General features: G+C 33.5%; 1 protein-coding gene across 3 annotated transcripts in view; it reads left to right on the top strand.

Annotated features, from left to right (window-relative positions):
- Positions 1-26,046, top strand: part of NAV3 (neuron navigator 3) — a 218,772-nt gene that overhangs the window by 92,237 nt on the left and 100,489 nt on the right. For all 3 annotated transcript variants that reach the window (XM_034402974.2, XM_034402973.2, XM_087874078.1), the window contains exons 6-9: positions 4,179-4,247; positions 7,738-7,877; positions 11,584-12,616; positions 18,613-18,728. In XM_034402974.2, coding sequence (XP_034258865.2) covers positions 4,179-4,247; positions 7,738-7,877; positions 11,584-12,616; positions 18,613-18,728 — 1,358 coding nt within the window. The remainder of the gene's footprint in view (positions 1-4,178; positions 4,248-7,737; positions 7,878-11,583; positions 12,617-18,612; positions 18,729-26,046) is intronic.

The following is a 26,046-nucleotide window of genomic DNA, read 5'->3' as shown; positions in this document are numbered from 1 at the left end:
ATGTTGTAAAACATCCATAAAGAGAAAGATGCATGCTGAAGTGAGTGTAATACTTCAAACAACACCCTCCCCACAATCTTTATGACCATTGTAGGTCTCCTACAAGAGTGACACTATCACTCTTTTATGTGCAATTCTGATAGAACAAATTAATACTTCTGTATATAATTCTGAGCAATATAGTTTTTATTGGGATTTTTCTGCATAGTAGTCTTAATAGCCAAACACAAACATTAATGACTTAAATTTACAGCAAATATTTTTTTTGTTATTCTACCTCCCAGCAATTGGTAACATTATTAGATAATTTCTAGTGTTTATCTGTCTTATATTACATGAATGGGATTACAAGGTTAATACTTTTTGAAGAAACAAAACCTGAATTCCATGAACTCAGGTGACTCAACATGAAATCGATTTATTAGATGCTTTCAAAGAAACTATTGTGCCATACCCAAATTAGGAAATTATCATTCTCTTTATTTAATTTCTTCTGTAAGTAGTCATAAATGACATATCATTAACAGTAAATAAAATATTCAAATACTTATAAATATAGAACTAATGAGGCAACTACTTAAAGAAATTGGGAACATTTTCTAGCCTTAAGGATATTAAATAAAAAACTTACATTTATTTAGAATTAATTTAACATTTTAAACAAGGTCTCTATGGTTTAATTATTTAGAAGAAATAATACTGGGTTAGGTATTATATTCAGATAAGTTAAAGGCATTAGATTATATTCTATTTTCTGCAAAATAAAACAGGCAGCAGTTTAAAATAGTTAAAACTGCACACTGAATATTTAATATTCAGCTAGTAGAGGCTAAACCAATTTCGTTGTATACATGATGTACAATGACAATATTTATTATTATTATTATTATTATGTCGCAGTATTAATTGTTTAATGATGAATTTATGCAAAAATCAAATAAATCCTTTGCTATGTCTCTATATTACTGAAAATCCTGTGTAGAAGAAGAAAAGAAAGTAGTTTTGCTCTCCATTCTTGTACCTTGGCTTTGAGATGAAGTTAAATTAAAATATTACGACGTACCCATACCTTAATTCTTTCTATGTGTAGGTCTATCTTTATTACTTATAAAGCTATAAATATGATTTCATTGAATATTTGGAAAGGGGGGATTACTTATAGATAGATAGATAGATAGATAGATAGATAGATAGATAGATAGACAGACAGACAGACAGACAGACAGACAGACAGACAGACAGATGATAGATATTTTTTAATTTTTTAAATTTTAAAAAATTTACAAATTTAAAAATTTGTAAAAATATAAATAATACAAACAATACAAACATAGTACATATACATCTAAATACAAAAAAAGAGGAAAAATAATACAAATATTACAGTGGACCCCCACCCCTGGAGACCATTTTTCCCTTATATTTTTTCTTCTATAAGATAATATAATATATATACAATATATTCTAATTGTGCCCTTATCCCCTCCAAAACAACATATATTCTTGAATAGGTTTATTCCCTTTACCTTTCACCAACATTGATTTTATAAAATCCCCCCCGTTTCATTATAATTGTTTGCTTTGATCATCCCTTTTTTAAATTTAATTTCTGCTGTTCATTTATCATTTGTTGCCATACTCCAAATTTCATTATACCACTCATTTCTTTGAATATCCCAATTTCGTCCCCAATATTTAACCATCACTAATCTAGCTGCCATTATCAAATTTACAATCAATTCTTTTTTGTTTCATTTATATCCTGTTTTTCCACCAGCAATAATAATGCAATTCTCGGTGACATATCTAAATTTACATTCAAAAGTGCTCTAATTTCTCTAAACACCATGTCCCATATTTTTTGTGCACTATCACAATCCCACCACATAAGTTCCAACGTCTTTCTTGCACTTCCAACATATATTTGTATATTTACTATCTATTTGATTTAATTTATGTGGTGTTAGGTACCACCTCCATATAACTTTATATCCATTTTCCTTAACTCTAACTGCTATATTCTTACATACTCTTCTATTCCAAATATTTTTCCAATCATTATCACTTATTTCTCCTAAATCTGATTCCCAAATTAATTTTAAACCTTTTGCCTGCTCTCCTAATTCAGTTAATATTCTATATATTTTCCCAATTCTTCCTTTACCTATATATTCTTCCTTTACCTCACATTCTTTTATAATCATTTCAACTGTCTATCTTGCTCCTCAAATCTAGATAGATAGATAATTACAAATGATAAAATAACATTTTTGTTTTTACATTGAGGAAGCTATCTACTTTTTAGTTTACTAACATATGGGAAACAGTGCATGCTGTTTTAATCTAATTAAGCAATTTATTTAGTGCATTAACCTAGTCTAAAAATAATTTGTAGTGTTTACAATCAATATTTTCTTCCCTTATGGCTTTTATGGCCTGAGTTTTAGGTTGAAAATAGATTATTTTATTGCAAAATAAGCTGTATCTCTACCACCCTCAATACAGTTTTTTTAGTCCCCTTCTCCAATGCATAGCAATCCCCTTACTGCTTAGCTTTAATTCCACATGGAAGCATTTTCTGTTCCCAAAAGAATATAGAAAATCATGCCTTACCTCTTACACTGAAACTAAATGTCAGCTTTTGCTGATGTGAAATGTGATCACATGAAAGTGACTGAGTTATATAAATTGTTTGTCATGGAACAGGTTTTGTGATTTGTCTTGTTTTGATTGAGTGACTTTTCAAGGAAATAAGCAAATTAATGCTGAATCAAGCTGCATTCTGTATTCTTCACTGTTGTTTCCTACTGTTGCACTGTTACTTCGGGAAAAAATACCAAAGTTTAAATAGTTCTTTTGCCAAATCCTATGAATTTTTTCATGACATTTTCCAAGTTTTTGCCTATTTGTTTAATGCTAAATATCTAGACTATAGCACTGCTTTGTTTACTATTTCTAATAGAAACAGAATTTGCCAACCCTAGGCATTAAGTCAAAGCAATCTGGATAAAGCTCAGCAGAAGTTTTCTGCTTTCCACTTCAGTCCTTGCCTGCCTGCTCCTTCTATATATCTCAGCCAAATTTCAATCAGCTCTCTTTAAAAAACTTTTTAGAAGAGTGAAATTTTCAGCTTGACTTTTTTTTTTAACCAGCATTCTGATACGGTGCGATTAAAAAAGTTGACCAAAGAATGAATTGTCTGTTCATATCACATCCTTGGTTGTTTAATATATCAAAGTCATATCACTTGTCACTTTCATCACTTTTCAATTAGGTTTATTACATTCTTGTCAATGCTAGCCCAGCACTTTTCATCTTTAACTTTCTATCTCATTGTTTGCTATGTTGCTAGCATGAGATGTGCTTACATAAATAATCATCTACTTGACTAAGGATATTTCCACAGCAGTAAGAGTTGGATTATTATGGATGACTGGTTTATTTTATAACAGTATGATCACTTTGGCCGTGGAACCAAGTGTTTAGAAAGGTGGTGAATGTACTCAAAGTTAGATTGCTCAGTGTGCTATAGTGGAGTTTGCATAGCCTTCTGATGCTATAAGATGGATTCCTACATTGAGCACAGAATGGATTTGATAGTCTAAATAGCTTCCTCTGACTCAATGAATGTATTAAATAGTTGGAAAATGATCTGCAGAGTATTACAATGAAGATTCATAGCTACCTGCTGCTGGGTAAAGTCATACTAATCCTTTGCCATTTCTAAAATATGCCCAGTCTGTAGCCTTAAAATGCTATATAACATTCTCAATGATCTGAAAAAGTCATGGTCTATTAGTGATTCTTGAATGGATATCTTTTAAAATATTTTAATCTTCACTTTATATAAACAATAGAGTTCTACACTGAAGGGTCCCTTGACCATAAAAGTGGGGCAGGTAGAGAATTCTGCAGTGATTTCAGAAGTGTTTTAAAGCAATTGCGACATTTGAGAAGATCTTTCTATATAAGCTAAAGTAGTACGAAGAGCAGCTCATTACAACGTAATTTGTATTTTAGAAACTGTCTATTAACATTGCATTTGATTCTTTAATTTTGCTTTCTACTCATGTTCTATCCATGTTCTGCATTAACTCATCAGTTGGTGGTAAGTTTGTGCTTTTTATGCACATTCAACAACATTCTTTAATTCAATTTCTCTGTTTCTTCTCATGCAGTCTGACAGCCAGATATACAACTCAGTCTAATCACAGTGGAATTGCAACCAGTCAAAAAAAGCTTTCTAGGTCAGTTAACATCTCTAATTTATTGCTTGCTAGTGATGCTTAATAGAGTCACTGCCCACTGGCATTTTTATTTTCTGAGCCACAATAGATATTAAGGTATTTCATTATAATATTTCAGATGTAGGTTTTACAGGATGTTTTGTTGGTTAGTGGAAAACTGGCCACGACTACAGTAAAAAATCTACAGTAAGATAGTTGTAGAGATATCATTATGATGCAGCTTAGCAACGCAACATAAATATTTCAAAGGATTTGTTCAGTGTCTATTAGCAATTTATATTCAAAAGCTCTGACTTCAATTTAAATTGAAGGTTAAATTTGTTTAACCGAAGAAGCCTTGGTCTTTATGTTCTTCAGAAGTGTTGAATCACTGCAGTATGAGCATTAGCTGGGAGTAATAGCAATTTAGACTAGCACCAATTTTCCAGTTAGAGAATAAGGTCCTCTCAATGAAAGGTGTCCAATTGCAAACTGTATACGCAAGTGTCTAAGATGCGGTAATTTGATTTCACATACCAAACAAGGTTTAGATTTTACATCCTAACTGGCTACATCCAAGTCTAGGATTTAGAATTTTAAGTTGTACTCTAACACTTGAGTTGTACTTTTCCTTTGGAGGGAAAACAGTTGGGGAAAGGCTTCAAATATATATATTAGCTGTGCTTCAGAATCTTGTTTGCAACTGATAGTTGCTTGTTAGTCTCATTTCTAGGCTTATCTATTCTGTTCACAGTGGTTGGGTTTTCACATTTTCACATTGCATTAATTCAGTTAATTGTTTTTTCTTTTACCTTGGTTTGTTGAATAAACTATGTATGTTCAATTTTGCACCTACTAATAAGCCAAAATGGTAGGTTCTTACGTTATATTCAGTAAAAAATGAATTTGGTTAATTGACTAGTAGAGTTCTCATCCAACTCAAAAAAACCCCAAACCCCATCTTCTTCATTTATTGGCCTAGCCTGAAAGAAGAGAAAATTGTGTACTAGTACTTTATTCTGGAACACTACAAAAAGAAACCAGCCCTGTGTCTAATAGAGCAGTCTCTGGGCTTGGAAATAGAAGTGCACAACTATCTTCTAATTTGTTTTCCATTATCATTTTTCACTAAAGGAAGAGCTATTAGAAAAGACTCTGGCTTTGCACGAAAGCATTCTACAAGTAAAACAGATTGAGATCCTGAAGTGTCTAAACTGGAATAGGAAATACTCCTTGACTCAAGAATTCCTGTCAATCTGTGTAGATATGGTATTTATGGTGAATATTAAAAGTGTACTGGAATAAAAACAATTTGTGCTTTTCCAGTCCATATCAAAGACACTTAAAAAGGTTTTAATGAAATGAAGTATTTGGAGGCAAGTGTAATTTCTGTAAAAGTAGCTAGAAACAGAACATATTTTCAGTGGAAATGGTACAGCTCTTAATAGCCTGGATGTCAATGTATAACCCTGTCACTCTGCCAAGTTTTGTGGCTGTCTTACTTAGAATTACTACTTGCAGTTCATTTATTTCCTAAAGGAAGACACCTGGTTCCTCCTTTTGTGTTCAGTCTGTGTTGATTATGTGTATTCCTTGAAAAACAGTTCATTACTGGCAATGAACTATCAGTTGGGTAGTCCATGATTAAGTCATTTTTGTCTGAGTTGCTAAGATAACACGAAATGAGCTATACCAGAGTGCAGTTGTTGTGCACCTGTGGTCGTAGGTTTTCAGTCTCATTTCTTATGGATTCTCTTGTCTCATTCACAATTTGTTCTGTCTGGAAATTAACAGTTGTTGTTTGTCCAACAGTATAAATTTATAAGGGTGTTTTGCAAACTTCTAATCAAAAGTATGTTTTTGTAAATTATTGTTGTTTTAAACTTTGCATTTCCTTGGTTGCTTAAAATGATTCTATGGGTGGCATATCTATAAATGGAATTAATATATTTATTTATTTATTTATTCAATTTCTATATTGTGAAAAATGCCCTTATATTTTATATTTCACATGGATTTTAACATAGTCAAATATAATTAACTTGGTAGTTAGAGATCGTTTTCATAAGTCATAAAATTACTGTATCTAAAAAAAATTTCTAGAAATGAAACAATCTGCTCTTCTTGTAGCATAGACAAAAATAACTCAGAGTAACTACCAGAATATATCCTCCTGAAAGCTGAACACTGAAACATATAAAACTGCAGTTTATATCATAGCAGTCAAATATGAAATGGAAATATTAGATAAGCCGTTGCAATTCAAGACTAATTTTTTTTATAATGTATAATTTCTATGTAGAAAAATGTCAGGGTTTTCTGGAGGAAATATAGTTAAAAGACAGACACACAGAAATATTAAAAGTATGCTTTTTTTCTATTTATGCTGTGTTATCTTTCAGTTATTGCTTATTGTGATAGTGGTTTTTTATTTTTATTTTTAACAAAAGTATCTGACTTCAATATTAATAAAATTCCATTGATGCTGAAAATCTCTATGTTTATGACTATGGACATAATCTGAAGTTGTCTTTTAAAAAAGATCACTAAACCAGGCGATGAAATATACATAGCATAATGTGAATGTGTAGACAGTGGCATTTTTATTAACTTTACTAACCAGGAAGTTTCAGATGGTGGCAGCAAACACCAACAAATGCAATATTTGACTGGAACTGTGGTGGAGGGTTCATTTTAATACAACAATTTTTATTTCCAGACAAAAGCTTCTCAATCACAGAAATCAGTAAACTCATCATCAAATACCTACCTATAAATAGGATAAAGAACAAAGAGTATTATGGTGGCTTAAAGCTTACATATTTATTATTTATCAATGCCACAGATATCTTTGTTGTTTTTGCCACTGTAGCTACTCTGCTGTCATACCTATATTTATATAAGAAATGGTTTACGCAGTGTATTTCTCAAATAAACTCTCCACTAAGATTGACTTTTATTATCTTAGAAAAAATTGGGAAAAATTGAATTGCATATAGCAATAGCAATAGCACTTAGACTATTAGATATACCGCTTCATAGTGCTTTTACAGCCCTCTCTAAGCAGTTTTACAGAGTCAGCATATTGCCCCCAACAACCTGGGTCCTTATTTTACTAACCTCGGAAGGATGGTAGGCTGAGTCAACCTTGATCCGGTGAGATTTGAACTGCCGTTTGAACTGCCGAATTGCAGCTAGCAGTCAGCTGAAGTAGCCTGCAGTATTACACTCTAACCACTGCTCCACCTTGGCTCTTAAGAAGCATCCAGGGACTCATTTATGCACTGTGAATGGAAAATGTAAAGGGTCCTTATGTGTTTGTGATCTTATACAGCATCTATCCTCCATTTGTGCCTTTTGAGACTGATAACTCCGTGGCAGTGGCTAACTAACCTTGAAGCACATGAATGTTTGTTGTTGTTAATCAGGTTTATGAATTTATTTATGAAACCATGTTACCTTACAACTATTTACAATTGCAACACATTTATTTCTGACTGTACTGTTCTAGGCTTCCTGGGCCTTCAAGGGTGCCAGCTGCAGGCAGCAGTACCAAAGTCCAGGGAGCTTCCAATTTAAATCGAAGAAGTCAGAGCTTTAATAGCATTGACAAAAACAAACCTCTGCAATATGCAAATGGAAATGAAAAAGGTGAGTGCTTAATAGACATTGTCTTACTGAACCAGAAGTCTAAGGAGATGCCTCCACAATTCCTGACATTGCCCTGGCCTTGAGCTTTGTAGAACTTTAAATTAGCATACATAAAGCCACCTGGGCTGTTTCAAATATGGTAACCAGAAAGCTCATTTTTTTGAAAATGGGACCCAGAGTAATCATAAGGTGCTGAAGTAATGTCTCAATTCTATCTGAAGAAAACTGCATCATGAGGGCACATAATTTTTATTCTAGTTGTCCTCATACCAGTACTGTATATATGGAAATATTCTTCAGAGTTAGATTTTGAACATAAAAATTGGATATGATCATGAGTTTTTTAAAAGTTATATGATATTTTATTCATATATTATTTATTCACATATTCAAAGTGAGATATTTAGGGAAGACTTACCCTTTTTTAATTCTAAAAGCAGTGTATGTAACATTACATTCAAGATGTTATTCTTGATCTTAACCAAAAGTCAAAAAGTGACTATTCAAGAATATATAGTAACATCCATAGATTTCAAAGTTATCTTCAATATTTTTGCTGTTGAGAAGCAACCTTATCAGAATAAATATAACATGCCTTCAGTTTATGGCAATGGAAAATCAGATTCAAAACTTGATTGTCTATGAGTCTAAATAAATGCTTCTTGAATAGTCAATCAAGCAACCATTTTTTCGTGAAAATATCCTATTTATCCTAAATAGAATGTTAATTTTTTGTGAAAATATCCTATTTAAAAATGAGAAATATATAGGTATAGTAAATATATATGTATATATATATAAGCAGTGAACAATGGGAGAACATTAGCTAATATGCAAATACTGACACATATTACCTTCTTCTGGTAAATTCTATATCTTTCACTTTTAAACAAAATTAGTTATAGAATTATATTAATAAGGGTATACTAATTAATAATCTTAACCTTCAAGGTAAAGGAACATGAAATTTTAAGCATACAACATTTTTAAAACAACACATACTATGCTTACCACAAGGTGGGAGTAGATGTCTTCAAATAATAGTATTATCTTGGAGAATTCTTCTTGGTTGGAAAATAACTATTACTGGTTCCCAATTGTCATTTGCTTGGAAGGTATGCATTTAACGAATACTCCATTAATTGGAGTATTTTAAAATATATTTGTCTTCATTTGTATTTTAATCAGTTAATCAGTTAATAGTTAAAAATGAATCGGGAACAACACAATGCTCAGAGGAAAATTAATTTGCATAATTGTCCATAATTAATTCTTTATTTGTTTTTGTGTCTTTAACAAAATCCTTAAAATAATTATATTATTTGAATATAACAACGATTTGAATATTTTATATCATTTGTGATGAATGCAGCTTAACCTTATAGCAACAGATTTTTTGAAAGACTATTCGAGTTAGGAAAAATCAGTCTCACAATAGCAAGTCTCTCCTATATTGTAGATATAGATTTGCAGTATTTTCCCAAACGATTTGCAGGAGGGAAGACTAGCTCTGTTGTGAATTCAATTATAGCAACAAATCAGAGGAGTTTTTGGTGTGTTTCATCAGCAAATCTAACCTTATTGGGCTTTGAAAAAATACACTTGGTACTGAAATCAACTAGAGACTTGATTTAGAACTTTAAAGGATTTTGAAGCTTGACCTAGGAATGGAAATTAGTTCTTGAAACTAGAACTAATTGTCATAAAATATGGTTATGTGAATAAATAAAAATAAAATATACCATTATAAATTTGTTCACAATGAAAAGTTTTTTTTATCTAAAAAAAAGTTTACTACTTTTAAATAGCACCAATAGTAATATACAGGTAGTTCTCATTTAGTGGCCACAATTGGGACCAGCAACAGTTATTACATGAAACAGTCACTATATGAAATGGTGGCTGTGCTTCTGAACTTACTTCCCCTTTCCTTTGCTTTAGAGACCTGCAAAGGTCATAAATTCAAGAATTGTATGCAAAGTTATCTCTTCATCACTATTGTAACTGCAAATGGTCACTATACAAACCACTTGCTACACTACATGTAGAAGACCAAACAGTGTATTAAGTATAATGTGTAGTTCAGTCTCCATTCAGCATTACTTTATTATATTGAACATGACATATTTGAGTTTCATTTACCATTTTGTTTGGAAATTTCAGTAATTGAAATCTCACCTATCTGAGGAGAATGTAAAATTGGAAAAGGCTGCTGGATAGAACTTTCCAAGATTTATTTATTTATTTATTTATTGGCTCGATTTATATGTCGCCCTTTTCCGGAGACTCAGATCTCAGCTTCTGGTTCAGATAGTGTAAATTGAAATTAAAACTTTCTGAATGCAATCGTGTGCTTTTCTATTCTGATCTAAGTCATTGGCACAAATCCTTGTACTGAATATTTGTAACACTTTCCTGGCAAATAATGACCATGTACCATATAAACTGAATGTGTGGAGATGTAGTACAAATCAAATTCCATGTAATATCACAATTTCCATTACTTCCTCTTCCAAATAAATGTTAATTTCATTTTTTTATTGTACATGTCAAATGAACATGTTATATATATATTCTTGAGCATTACGATCTTCCTTCTACTACTGGGGATGGAATTGGGTTAGCAGTAGAGAACAATATATATTAAAAATACTAAAATACATTAAAACTGTAAAATATACACACCCCAAGCCCCTCAAACAATACATATTATGTTGACTAACAATGATTGGTTTTTAAGTAACAAACTAAACCATGCTCATACAGAAAATATTACTCAATCGTTAAGTTTCATTGAGAAATAGTAAATTCAAAGTCTGAAATGACCAAATTGGTTTTAAAATGCCTTTCTTGTGGAAATTGTTTTTGCTGTTATTTTTAGTCCTGGCCGTCTCATGTCAGATTGCTTTAATCATCTCTATATTAAACTGTTTCTGGCTTTGGCTGCTGATGCAGCTTGATGGAAGACTTCTACAGTGACCTTTACAACAGTTTCCCAAATTTGGCAACTGATTCTTCATTAAGAGTACTATAGCAACATCAGTGTGTCTGATTTGGTAAACATAGAAGTGCAGGTAGATAGGGCTGGCATCAGCAGAAGACTCTTTTGCTTTTCACATCCTAAATGAGAGGGCAATTTACAATATTAATCCTATAGATTTGTATGAATTTGGCACTAAATATTATGGTTTTAGTTATCAAAACAATCTCTAGGATACTACTACCGTGTTTTCCAAAAATAAGACCCTATCTTATATTTTTTTGAACCCCAAAATAAGCGCTTGGCCTTATTTTCGGGGAGGTCTTGTTGTTTTGGGAGCATGTGGAGCAAGATGGGGCTCCTTTTGCCATCTTTCCAGATTTCCAGCTCTGCGTTTAAATATTTTCGGGGAGGGCTTATTTTCAGGGGGATGTTTATTTTAGGGCATGTGTTCAAAAGCCCAATTGGGCTTATTATCAGGGTCTTATTTTCAGGGAAACAGGATATTGTTTCAGTTATTCAGTTATTTACTTGCATCGGCAGATTTTGAGCATGCTTGTTAATTATTTTGCACTTCTAGTTTTTCTTGTCCGTGTGAATCATAGAACGAACGGTGTAATTACACGTGTTTAATTTTAAAACACACAATTGCCACTTTACTCTCCATTTATATTAGAAGTCATTAGACAACTCTGTAAATTGTATTTTCTCTCTCTTACCAACTAGAATCACCCAAAGGTCCTCACTCATCTGCAGGTATAAATGGAAATGTACAGCATCCCACCACCACTGGGCAGCAGCTGGTCTCTGCCATCCCCTCTCCAAGTGCCAGCAAGCCTTGGCGCAGCAAATCAATGAATGTGAAACACAGTGCCACCTCTACCATGCTGTCTGTGAAGCAGCAGAGCCCTGCAACCTCACCTACACCACCTGCAGACAGGCTTAAACCACCTCTTTCTGAAGCTCCCAAAACACCTTCCTCTGGGCAGAAATCTATGTTAGAGAAATTCAAACTGGTTAATGCTCGGACTGTTTTACGGCCCCCTCTATCATCATCAAATTCAGGCCCCGCAGACAGTGGCAAAGATGATGAAACTTTTTTAGAGTATAGTGAAGTGGATGGCTTCAGTGGTGGGCTCAGTACTGCTGGATCTACCACCAACAGCTCCAAAATATCCCCTAAATTAACTCCTCCGAAAGCTGGAAGCAAAAATATCAGCAATAAAAAGTCTTTGCTACAGCCAAAGGATAAAGAAGAAAAGAGCAAAGATAAAAATAAAGTTTGCACTGAAAAGATGGTAAAAGAGGAAAAGGAACAGATGCCCGAGACACCCGCCAAAAAGACCTCAAAAATTGCAAGCCTGATTCCCAAGGGGAGCAAAGCAACTTCAGCTAAGAAAGAAAGTTTAATTCCTTCATCTAGTGGTATACCAAAACCTGGTTCAAAAGTACCTACATCGAAGCAGAATAGTTCACTAGTATCTTCAGGAAGTAAAGATACAGAAAAACTGAGAAATACAAAAGGAAACCACCCCACATCTATGGCAAAATCCCAAGGGAATGAGAAAAACTATGTTCCTTCCAGTCTCTCAGCTTCTGAAGGAAAGGAGGCCAGTACTGGTCTTAGTAGTACATCATTTTCTTCTCCTTCAATGGCTTCAGTCAGTGGGCAAGTCCCGGCAAGTGGTGTTGTCCAACTTCCTCAGCAGCAACAATACAGCCATCCAAATACAGCCACTGTAGCACCATTTATTTATAGGTAAGTTGGGTTTACTCACACTTTATAATTTTAACAGTCTTTAATGATAGATAGATAGATAGATAGATAGATAGATAGATAGATAATACATATATACATACATACATAAATACACATAAATACTGGGAAAAATGTAAAATGGATCACATGGAGACATCTTCCTAAGAAATTTAATTAGCACAATGGACTTGAAGTTTGTGTTGCTGGATTTGTTTTTCCTGCTGGTATATTTATCAAATATGTTTATGAAAAGGCTGTCCCTTTTTTTTTCTTTTCCCATCTCAACAATATTAAGAATTATAGTGTTGTATTACTTCCCATATCAGATATATTACTTGTACTGATTTCATCTTAATTATTATTTATGATTTTACAGTAACCCCAAATTACTGTTTGCTAAATTATTTTAGCATTTTGCCTGCATGTGGTCTCTATGCAATTAGTTAGCCTCAGTCTGTAGCATCAATAGTGGAATTAAAAATGACATAACGGTTTCTGGATAAACTTGGAGAAAGGGTCTTTTAAGCAGAAACCTTCTGTATTATTGAAGGCCAGTATTTGCTTGATTTAATCAGATTTTGGTTAGTGACTTCCATCAATTTTGCAAGCAATAATTCAATAATTGACATTCCCCCCCAGATTTGTTTTTGCTGTCATGAGATAAAGTAACAATAAACCTACATGTATAGCAAAAATATGGTCATTTCACAGAATAAACAACATATTCAATTTTTTAAAATCTCATAAATATGTGTTTATGTTTCACATGCTTTCTAAAATTGTATATCGTAAAACTCTATTTTAACAGACAATTTGCCTGTTAATATAGAATATCCATTAAACAGAAAGTAATGATATCAAGTATGTCATTTGCATGTTATGTTAATGCTGCAAATTGGCAAAATATCAATCAACTATAAGGGACTAAAGTTCCCTATTTATTATAGAGTATATTCTAACATCTTCCTGAAAAGAGAAAAAAGCTTTATATAACTAAAGTCTATTTAGATTCCTGTTCTGTTCTTGTAATGGCCAATTAGATGACTATAGGAAATCTGTCAATGCATTGTTTCATTGCATTGTATCCTCTGCATTATGTTCCTCAATAAGTCAAAGACAATGAGTTCTAATCTGTAACTCCCCTCGAGAAGCACCCGGAGGCTCCAACTGGTGCAGAATGCGGCCGCGCTGGGGATTATGGGAGCGAGGGGGCGCTCCCATGTGACACCTCTCCTGCGTAAGCTGCATTGGCTTCCAGTGGTCTTGCGGGTGCGCTTCAAGGTGTTGGTCACCACCTTTAAAGCGCTCCATGGCATAGGACCTGGGTATCTGTGGGACCGCCTTCTGCCGCCGATAGCCTCCCACCGACCAGTACTCTCCCACAGAGAGGGACTTCTCAGGGTGCCGTCAGCCAGGCAATGTCGGCTGGCGCCCCCAGGGGGAGGGCCTTCTCTGTGGCAGCTCCTGCCCTCTGGAACGATTTGCCCCTGGAGATACGAAGGATATCAGATCTCCGGGTCTTTCGCCGTGCCCTAAAAACTTTTCTTTTCCATCAAGCAGGGCTGGCGTGAACCCCCCCCCCCCTTTTTTTAGCTTTTTAAATTGTCAATGGATTTTAGTTTGAATGTTTTAAATTTTGGGCCAAAGTCATATAATTCTTTTAAAAATTTTAAATTTTCTATTGGTATGTGTTTTAGTTCTGGCTGTGCAGTGCCCTGAGTCCATTTGGAGAAGGGCGGGATATAAATTGAATAAATAAATAATAAATAAACTATCATGACCAGTAGCCATTCAGCCTTAAGAAAACAAATCTTAAGAAAGACCTAGGCATTCTCTAACATCATTTAGATATCATTAAGACTGTATCTAAAGTATTTCATTTAGATTTATGCATCCCATGTAAGTGAGGATGTATGCCTTTTGTCAAGATTTTCATGATTATGTCAGAATTTAAATAAATAACATATTTGTCACCAAGAATTAAAATCACATGCTTTTTTCAAATTAAAGTTGGGTCACAGATTTTGACATAATTAGCAATGGTTTTATTAAGATGAAAAATAGCAGGGAAGATTCTTGGCTCCTTTTAGGCTATGAAAAATGTGAGCACTTGCATTCTGCTGTATTTTTCTTGTCATGATTTTGCCCTCCAAGGAAATGTTCCAGTTTGGGGCTTCATTTTTTAATTAGAAGAAACTCAAGAAGTAGATAATTTGGAAAACAATTTCCCTATATCTTTCCAGTAATTTATTTTTCTTTCTTTCTTTCTTTTTTTGCTAATGCTGGATTTTGAGTTTTTCCCATTGTTTTCCCACTGGCTATTGTAGTTACTTCATCATACCAATTTTATGTTCTATAACTCAATTTTTCCATTCTGTGCTAAAATAACATTATGCTATTATAGGTGTTCAGGCTGTGAAAATACTATTCCAGAGCTCATGACATTCTTCTAAGGTGTTTCTAGGTTCTAACACTATTTTCACATATAAGGCTGATAATTACTTTTGAGCTTCTAAACTGTTAATTTATGAAAATGAATGATCATTGATCATTCATGTATTTGTACTTCAAATAAGCAACCAGGCTGATATAGTTTTACTGACTGAAACTAAATTATCTGAAAATTCCTTTAAGAAGCCAACCTTTATCTAAATATATAAATCAGCTGCTTACATATGTCAATTAAAGAACTAAAGAGATTATTGATAGTAACCAGAAATCTTAGTATAAGTTGTTACTGACTATGTTACTTAGGCATTTAAGTGGCACAAAGTCATTTCATCCACAGGTAGAAAGCCCACAGTTCTCTAAATTTGCTGCTTTTTTATCTCGATTTGCTGCTTTTTCCAGTAAATTGGAAAAAAGTTGGATTTTTCTCCTTTGATATTTTTCCTGTGTTCTAGATTGAATTTGAAATGGAAAGAAATGTCTATTCATTAAAGGACACAGTTTGATAAAGATATTTATGTGCTCAGATTGATGCACATGGATCAGATTGGTATAGCCAAAAACCCTGAAAAAAATATGTGTGCTATTTAAGTGAAATGTTCCACATTGAACTCAGAAATTGGTTCATATCGCTCAATTGTCAATGCTAGTACTGAAAAGATGGAAGGTACCTGTGAGCTATGCTGTTTTGATTGATGTTTAATCATCTATTTTTTCCTGCATAAATCTGCTTTATCTCCTTTCAACACCCACTATAACTTCTGTGATTTTTGATATATAGTTGACACACAAGCTCTGTAATTCTGAGCTTTCTGCAAGCTGTTCTATCCCTAAAATGGCAAATTAGAGACACCAGCATGCTAGTAAATTTAACAGTTTGTGTCACTTGCAGTCATTGTTGCAAAATTAAAGTGGCAACATGCCAAACTCTGCCCTCAAAGCTAGGGTTCTCAGCAAAACAGGCTAAATTATTTCCATAGATATATTTTTGGTTAAAATATTTACCTCAGATTATATATGCTGTAAAAATGTACAGATTTAGGATATAATAAATGGAAACACAAATTAAAAAAAACAAGAAAATAATCAAGGGATGCTTTTCTTCCTAAGCTCCCTGTCCTAACTTCTTAGCTCATCTGTAAGTAGCTGATTTCATTTCCAATTTTCCAAATATTCTTTATTGTTATATTATGTAAAGTATTTTTTTAAAATTATGCACATTTATGAATACTAAAAAAAAAACCCTACCCTATTGAAGCTTTAAAATCCCAAAAAGCTGCAACACATGTTAACAACAAGGCTTTTGGAATATGAGAGCAATGGGTAAGACATATTTGTGAAAAACATTGTTCAAAGAATAATGGATTTTCAAAATAGAAGTATAAAGTCAGATTCTTGCTCAATTAGCAATAATAATCATTAAGTTATGGAGGTAAATTGGGGTCAGACTACAGTACATGTCCTTGGAATATAATATGTCAAAGTAGTAACTAGATAAAAGGAGTAATGAGAATTTTGATTTGATGGAACAACTAGTTAAAAAAGAAAATGAGAAAAGTAAAGTAGAGGCAATATCTTGGCTTGTGGTATAACCAGATTTGTGTAGAACGGGCACTCATAAAAAAATCAAAATGGTTTTTTTTTCCTACCAACCCAAGAGAGTTTCTGGTTAGTCATTCATTGGGAAATATAGCTTGAGTTTTATTGAGTGTTCAGATTTGTAACACTTAATTGGTATGCAACATTATAAAGAACTAGACAATAATAACATTTAAAACTTAGATGAACCTACAAATCTATTAAATGAAGTCATCCTTGCACAATAATATTTAGTCATGTTTCACATTAGCAAAGCAGAAGGGGGGGGGGGGAAACCACTTTTGAATACTGTATAGTATGTCCAAATTCGCCCAATTGTGATTTATCCCAATTGCTTAAGTTAATAAGGTATAAATGAACTTGTGTGGCTTTTTTTTTTTAAAAGAAAACCACTGGGTTCTTAGTTCAAAACCTATCAGAAAATTATTTATTCATTTATGAGAGGATGTGTAAAGGGTGAGCAAAATGAATCGTTTGAGCCTGTTAGCCAAGCTCATGCTTAGAGCATGATGCCAACCTTAATGCTACATCTGAACCACAATTTTTTGCTTCAGATACTGCCTGATACAATACAAGCAGATGCTAAAATGAGAGAAAATATCTGCCTGCATATTTTCTTGGAGACTTAAAGAATAACTCAAGCACATTATATTCTACAAGTTTCTGTTTATGATGCCATTTTATTTCATTTTTTAAAAAATATTAGCATGGTTGTGTATATTGTTCAGAACTATGTTTTCCTATCCTTTGCAGATGGTTTTTGAAAAAGAAAAACAATAGATAAGCAACTTGGAAGTCATAAATATAGCAGAAGAACTGACAGGTTGTTATTTTGCAAAAGGCATGTTTTTAAGAAAGCTTTCCAAGGTGTCCTCTAGTTGGGTGGATGTTATTTTTTTAAATTGAAGACTGTAAATAGTGAAATTTATTTTTTTCAAAATAAACTAACCTCATGTGAACAGAGGTAAATTTTATTTTGTGAATAAAATGATTAGAAAAGCTAAATTCAAATTATTTGGAATTAATATTATAAGGAGAATGGAAGAAAAGTACTCTTTTTCTTGTAATTTTAACCTATTCTGGGTTATTGGGTAGTGTCTTTATGAGGGAGTTGATACAGTTTAGCACAATTGTGAATCTCGGATCACAGTATTTATTGTTTAATTTATATAATTTATATTAATTTATATAATATAATATAATTCATATTTTAAAATTTTCAGAGGAAAGCTATGGTTATAATAGCTGTCTAATTAAATTATCTCTGTGATCTTGCTGGCATTTTGTTAAAATACACATTTGTGTAATATTATCAAAAGGTAATCCTATCAGTTAGTATAATCCCATATAATAGTTGTAATGAAAATGTGTTCAGTGGTGACAAGCTTCAAAGACATCTTTTAGAAGAAGTGTCTTCTTTAGACAGATTACACTTCCCATCAACTGCAACTCTTGAACTTTTTTTTCTGCCATTGATAACAGTCTACTAACCAATTTATCTGAGTTCTTATTTGTAATATAGGTCTCATTTCACTATTAGTCTTAACTAGCAATGTATTGCTGTTTTCCTATTTGGTATTATTATTAGTAATATAATTCCTAGAATCAATCATTTGGAATAATGCATCCCTATTTGTGGTTAAGTGGTATCTTGATTTACTTATTTTCTTCTGTCTCATTTCCTATCTTGCAATGAAAGATGTTAGAAACATTTTGTCTTTGACACCTTGACTGAATTAATCTAATCAAATACCTCTTAATGGTATACTTACTTTATTTACACCATATGAATACAATATTCTGTTTCATGATTAAGCTTTTAGCACTTTATCTTCTAGATCCGTACAAAGAAGTGCTAATGATATTTCTATTTTTGATTACATATACTGAATTATAAGTCATCACTGTTATGATTTTATAGACGTTACCTTCCATCTCTTTAATTCCAGAACTCATTCGGAAAATGATAGTTCTTCTATCCCATCTTCGGACTCTTGTATCAGTCCTACAAAATTGGATTTGGCATACAGTAAAACTGCCAAGCAATGTCTAGAGGAAATATCTGGTAAGTAATATTATTACTTAATAGTGATATATTTCTGATTTATTATGGCCATACTTAAATAGAAAAACTACATGAAAAAAATAAATAAAATGAATAGGTAGTACTCTACAGGTAGTACTTTACTTACAACTACAGGTTGTACAGGTAGTTCTTTCAACTACAATTGAGCCCAACATTTATGTTGCTAACTGAGACATTTGTTAAATGAGTTTTGCCCCACAGTTTTTGGGCAAAGTTTATTGCCACAGTTTTTAAATGAATCATTGCAGATGCTAAATTAGTAACATTGTTACTAACTGAATCTGGTTTCCCCATTGATCAAGTGACCTCTTTGACCCCTCTTTCAAACCAGCAGTCTTCTCTGTCCAAAATATGGATTTTGCTGGATTGAAAGAGGGGTCAAAGAGGACACTTATGTCAAAATTGAACAGCTCTCTCTCAACAGAGGAGGAGGGATACAACATCATCTATCTCCAAACTACAACACAATACTTTCAACAGTTCCAAGAAGGCTCCACACCCATTTGCACCACTCAGGTGACCCTGATAACACAGATAAATCTCCAGGTGACCTTAATGACTTGCTAAAAGAATGCAAATGTCCAGCTGTCTGTAAGGAGTATAATTCCTTCCATTCTCCACCATCCAGTCAGATCTGAAGAAGCTTCTTGGATGAGAAGCAAAATGTCTTCAAAGAAAAACCAGAAAATCTAGTTGCCTCCTGAAAAAGCACCTTTGGGATAACCATGACCTGGATCACTGAGAATCTCCATAGGCATTTTTCACAGTTAGATGTCTGACACAATTACATTAATATAATTAGTTTCCAGCTTTATAGAAATATATAGGATTAAGAAATCTCATCATTTCCCAAACATTTCCCAAAAAAACTGGGTTTTTTTTTTTTTTTTGCATTTTAACCCGTGTTTTCCCAAAAATAAGACCCGGTCATATTTTTTGGGGGGGGGGTTTCCAAAATAAACACTAGGGCTTATTTTTGGGGATGTTTTATTTCTTTTGAGTGCCGCTGCCACAAGATGGGGGGTGGTGCTGCCCCATGCACCCTGCACTGGCTTACTTCAGGGCCCTCACAGCCATCCATGCCCTGACACCTGCCTTGCCTCGTGGCAATGGCACCAGCGTGTCACTGGGCATCCTGCTCCATTGTGGCTGTGAGCAAGCAGAAGTGGGCCAGCAGCCATTCGGAGTCTTGCTGGATGGAGCTGTCAGAGCCACAGCCATGAGGCAGTTATTGTCTGGCCTAATTGCAGGGGCCCTGAGGTAATCTGGTGCTGGGTGCATGGGGCAGTTCCACCCCCCACCTCACCTCATGGCCTCGGCAGCAACACATCGTTTGTGGGCTGGCAGCCACATGTGCTCCTGCACATGTTTTCTGGTGCTGCCATAGCAAGGCAGTTCTTGGGTCATGGATGGCCTGGCTGCGGAGGCCCTCAGGTAAGCTGGTGTGCACATGGAGCAGCTCCATTCCCACCTCATCTCACCTTGTGTTGGCATCACAAGCAATCAGACGGAATGGGTGGGCAGCTGGCTGCACAGACACTTAAGTAGGATTTATTTTGGGAAGATATGCCTTATTTTGGGTGCACACACAAAAAACATGCTAGAGGTTATTTTTGGGGAAACACAGCACAAATTATTTCCACTTCCTGAGACCATCATGTAGTATGTGAAATTCTCGGTGCTCTCCGAGCTTCATGGCTTGCTTGCAGATATTTAATCCCCTAACTCAGAGTTCCCCAATATTTCTGGGTTGGAGGGGATGTTTTTGTGTGGGGTGCAGGCGCGTGTGTGAGCACCCAATGCTTGCATGAGTAGGACAAGGAGCACTTGCAATGCTGCTGCAAGTGGGGCTGTGTGTGCACAAATACGTATGTGCACCAACTGGCCACTCACATGGCCTGGTTGTGAATAGGCCACGGGCTTCAGCCTACAAATTGGGGACCCCTAACTTAACTAATCAGTATGAGATGTTACCTCCGTATGTTGCACCTGAAGTTTAGGGAAATAATAGCATAGTGACACAGGTGAAGACTTTTACCTAAATCAGGCAGATATGCTTTCTAGAACTTAGTCTCTAGATTTTTATTTGCACAATTATAAAAAGAATTCTGCAGAAAAAATATACAGAATTATCAAGAAATGAGAAACTGCTATATGAGCAGAGGCTAAATTATATTTGGCTTTTAGTGTTAAAAAGTCACTACACATGGGCACAATAGCTTTAATAATTTGTAGTGTGAAAAACTAGGATGTTATTCCTTTTATATTGTACTAGAATTAGGGGAAACTAAACAGTAGATTTCAAGACAGAAATTAGCAAGGGGAGCTATTATTTTCAAGCTGTGTTTGTGAGTTTCCATGGAGATCTGCTTGGCATTGTGTGAAACAGGTTGCTAGGCCTTTTTAAATGGATTTAATTTTATTTTTTAAAAAATCATTACAATATTTTGTGTCTTCAAATTAGTAATTTTATTAATATGTCTGCATATTAATATGCTAATACGTTAGGATTTCAAGCTAATGTTATTTCCAGTGGCATGTAAAATATAAGAATGAAATTTGGAAAAAAAAAGGGAGAATTCAATGTGTCTATCACAATTACATTTTGGTGGATCTTTCAACCAAAATAAGTGATTCCTAATGCTAAAAGTTCTATCAAATAGAAACATTTTGCCTTGAGTTTATATGTAATCTATTTATCTATTATATATACATACATGCAAACACATATATGAAAAATTATGTAATGTGCATATAAATGTGTCATAAATGTAAAGTTGACACACACACTTTTTATTTCAGGAGGCAATTTTTGTTATATATTCTTTGTATGAATTTATATTTTAATCAGATTAAATCTGCAAATTGACCTGGAGGATGCATTGCTAAACACAATGAGTTCTATTTGTTAAGTACCCATGCATAGATTTTCCATATAAGGGTAGACTTGGAAATGGTTGACAATCACTTCTTTTCCACCATTCGTGTTTATATGTCTATTCTTCTTTTATTCCAAGTTCTATTAGCACTGAATTTGTAGTGACTTAAGCTCAGAAGCAACTGTATTTTCTATAAAGATTGTTCTCTCCATTGGTAATACAAGGGTGGCCTAATCTAATGTACATCAGTAAAATCTGATTCTCCAGTCTGATTCTGATTTTTTTAAAAAAATATTTATTTAAAATTGCTGATAACTTCATTAAAAATTGAATGTTCTAATTGGCTAGAATTTGAGTATAAATATTATTATACAACTAATATAATGTTTATATTTAGTTTAAACAAATAGTCATCAGCCCACCATCTGAATTTACAAATATGCAATATGTTCATAGGAACTTGCGTTACACACAAAATTTTTAGATATAAAAGTGCTTACAACATTCCTGTGCGTATTCCATTGCCACACTGAAATATAGACATCATCAGGTTATTAGGCTATTGAGAGAGACACTTCAGTCTTCTTTCTGTAATGGGTTTTCCATTTTTGCTGCAGACTATCACAAAAAGTGTAAAAAAGAATAACAGACTTTATAGGAAGCTTATTACTACTTTAGTGATAGTGAGATTCTCAAGTTAAGTAGAAATTACTGGAGGTAGGAAACAGATGTCTGAGTCAGAAGAGACTAGAATGTGAAATCTTTGCTAAAATAAGTTGATTTTTTTACTTGAACAGCAGGTTGCAAATATTCACATGTGGTATCTAATGAACATTGTTTTTTGAATAGTTCACTTATGGAGTAGGTGCTTTTTATGTATATGAATATTTCATCATCAGGGAATATTTATTATTGTTTCCTGTTTGTAGGCATGTTGTCATGCTGATTTTGATATTATCTGCAGGGTTTTTTTTGTTCCTTGAATAAATTGATGTGCAAAAGCAACAACAAACAAAATGTTTAGCTATTTGGCATCTTACCATCATGATAATGGAATTTCTCATGAGATATCATTATTTCTGATGACAGTCACAGTGGTTTTAAACATTCCTGCTTTCTTAAAAAGGATGTACCAGAGTGGATGCAATGTTTAAGCATTCTTATTCCATTCATTTTATCCCAGGAAGTGGATGCTGTCCACTGTGAAAGATAAGAGACTTGAATGGTGACTTGCCCTTTTATTGTTTCAACAATGAAACCTTACTTTAATAGATCACTTGTGGGAACAGGCTATAGGTTATTCCTGTCCATTAAATCCAAAAGTAGATCATTTGCAGTGATTAAAATCATTTGTTAATTATATTACATATTACACTATATCATTTGCATAATTTGATCATTATACAAATGATGTAAAAATGCATTTTAAAGTTAACATATGGAAATTACCTAAACAATTTCCTATGTATCAAAAATATCCATAACTTGGGGGAAGGGGTGAGATAATGATTTTGGCTCTTGTCTACAAAGTCTGTTGAATGAAGTCTGTGGATGAGAGCTATGACATTTAGACACAGACACAGACACAGACATAGAATTCTTTATTGGCCAAGTGTGATTGGACACACAAGGAATTTGTTTTGGTGCATACGCTTTCGGTATACATAAAAGAAAAGATACATTTGTCAAGAATCATAAGGTACAACACTTAATGATAGTCATAGGGAACAAATAAGTAAGTAAATCTTAAGGATACCAGCAACAAGGTTACAGTCATACAGTCATAAGTGGGAGGAGATGGGTGATAGGAACGATGAGAAGATTAATAGTAATAGTAATGCAGACTTAGTAAATACTTTGACAGTGTTGAGGGAATTATTTGTTTAGCAGAGTGATGGTGTTCGGGAAAAAACTGTCCTTGTGTCTAGTTGTTCTAGTGTGCAGTGCTCTATAGCATCATTTTGAGGGTAGGAGTTGAAACAATTTATGTCCAGGATGTGAAGGGTCTGTAAATATTTTTACAGCCCTCTTTTTGACTCATGCAGTATATAGGTCCTCAATGGAAGGCAGGTTGATAGCAATTGTTTTTTCTTCTAATTATCCATTGAAGTCTGTGTCTGTCTTGTTTGGTTGCAGAACCAAACCAGACAGTTATAGAGGTGCAGATGACAGACTCAATAATTCCCTGTAGAACTGGATCAGCAGCTCCTTGGGCAGTTTGAACTCCCTGAATTGGCACAGAAAGAACATTCTTTGTTGTGTTTTGCATGTTTACATGCTCTGTTAGTAGCTATTAATATTGGACTGATGCTATGCATTTTGTTTTTACTTTATATATTAAACAGTTTCATTGTTTTTCTCTCAGTGTATTACATGGCTTAAACCCATTAAAACATAAAGAAAAGAACTGACTGTTTTGCCTGCTGGTTTACACAAAATCCACCCGTAGTTAATTGACCCTGACTTTTCATGAGCCTGGTATGTGTGTGTATTCATGTGTGTGTGAGAGAGAGATAGAGGGAGAGGGAGAGGGAGGGAAAGAGAAGGAGGGAGGGAGGGAGAGGGAGAGAAGGAGAAACAGACAGATAGATAGTAAAAATATATATTTGTGTGGATAGATGTTTGTAATCCATTATTGCTTCTGTTCTTTAAAATGCCAGCACCATTGCTCAACTCCTGACTACTATAAATGAGTGTCTATTTAAATATTATGCTATGCAGTTATATTCTCTTATTTGAGAAAATATGCTACAGTTTTGTGTATTTAGCTATTATTTATTCAACCCAGACATGTGTGTGCGTGCGTGCAGCACTATTTTAGATTAAAGGCAGCATTCTGGTAATATATAAGTAAAGTCTAAGGTTCCTTGAAATGCACTTGCTAATTCTTTTTTTTTTTTTTTTTTTGATATTTAGTGGTCAACTCAGTTCATATTTTTTTTTCAAAACAAAATATAATTTGTGTTGTAAATTACCCCAAAAAGAATAAGTTTTGGTTAATTACACATTCCTATCTTTTATACTTGCCAGATGGAGCCCTAATTGTGCCTCTATACTGCAGATAGATAGAAGGCTTGATGAAAACCTATAAAATTAATTTTTTAAAAAATATTTGCAATAGTTCATATATCTTGACATAAGCAACATGTTACATTTAGTCATATATTTTATTTACGACATTATGTGGGTAACAGAACAAAAAATATAGCCTAAATAGAATAAGATTACTTCTTCGAGCATGCTGTCAGAGTAGCTGTTTCAAATGTTCTAAAATTCTCTGCAAGGAGAAATCCAAAAACAATTGTCATTTTGGAAGGTAGATTGCATTTTATAAATTATGACTGAATGCAATTGATTCCTAAACTAGTTATTTCATCTAAAGTTTATAACATGTATACAAAAACTATCCATGAATTAAATATATGATTTTCTGTATTATTGAGAATTAACATAGGCATGTTGCTTCTCCCATCATGCTTATTGTAAAAGTCCAAGATCACATATTATTTCTAATATCTTTAAATTGGTAATCAGAACTAATCAAAATGCAAAGCATGGTTTAAGCAAGGTTTAAATAATGTTTTAAGGCTGAAGCTAGCAAGATAGATAGATTCTGTAGAATAGAGATTTATAATTGTACCTGGTCTGAGGTTTGGCAGAAAATTGGTACACACTATAGGCTAGGTATATACATGCACCTTGGGGTAAAGTCAATATTTTTTTGGTGAAATTACACAATTTTTCAATAAAAATTCATTCCTATCTTTTTTTCATTTGTAGGAACATTTTTATTAATATTATTTTTGTTCTGGAAGTTTTGTATATCTATAGGTGTGGTTGAGTGTTACAAATATATTTCAGCTTGTCAGATAAGATTTATTTTAAAATTTGTGCTAAATACTAATAAAAAGTAATCTTAAATCACATATGCATCCTTTCATATCACATATATATCTATGCAGTTTTTAGCTGCAAGATTAAATTTTGGGAAGAACTACATTCTCTCTTCTTAAGCTACCTTTATGCACATATATTTTATGCAAATGTATATATATATTTTCCCCTACCTAAAATTTCTACTTTGGGACTTGGTAGTCAGTGCCATCTGACATTGATATTTTCAGCAGATTCCAATTTTTTTTTAACATTTCTAATTATTTCATAATGAATCAGAAATTAAAAGCTTTACTGTATAAAAGAAACAAAATCTTTTTCTCTTTCTAACATTTCCACATAAAGGGATATTGCTTTCTCATCAAATTCTCTATTACACTATAGGAAGAGACCTCTTCAGTATATTGCAAGATTCAAAAGCCACTTCAACTTTAGGAAGGGAAAGAAGGGAGGAAGGCATTCCAGGGAGCTTTAAGTTAATGTTCATCCCATTTAGCTTATGCTGTATCCTTAAACTCAGGATT

The sequence above is a fragment of the Pantherophis guttatus genome, chromosome 7, assembly GCF_059756535.1.
Source record: "Pantherophis guttatus breed Tessera chromosome 7, ASM5975653v1, whole genome shotgun sequence".
Classification (NCBI taxonomy): domain Eukaryota; kingdom Metazoa; phylum Chordata; class Lepidosauria; order Squamata; family Colubridae; genus Pantherophis; species Pantherophis guttatus.
This window is presented reverse-complemented; position numbering and strand designations above follow the sequence as displayed.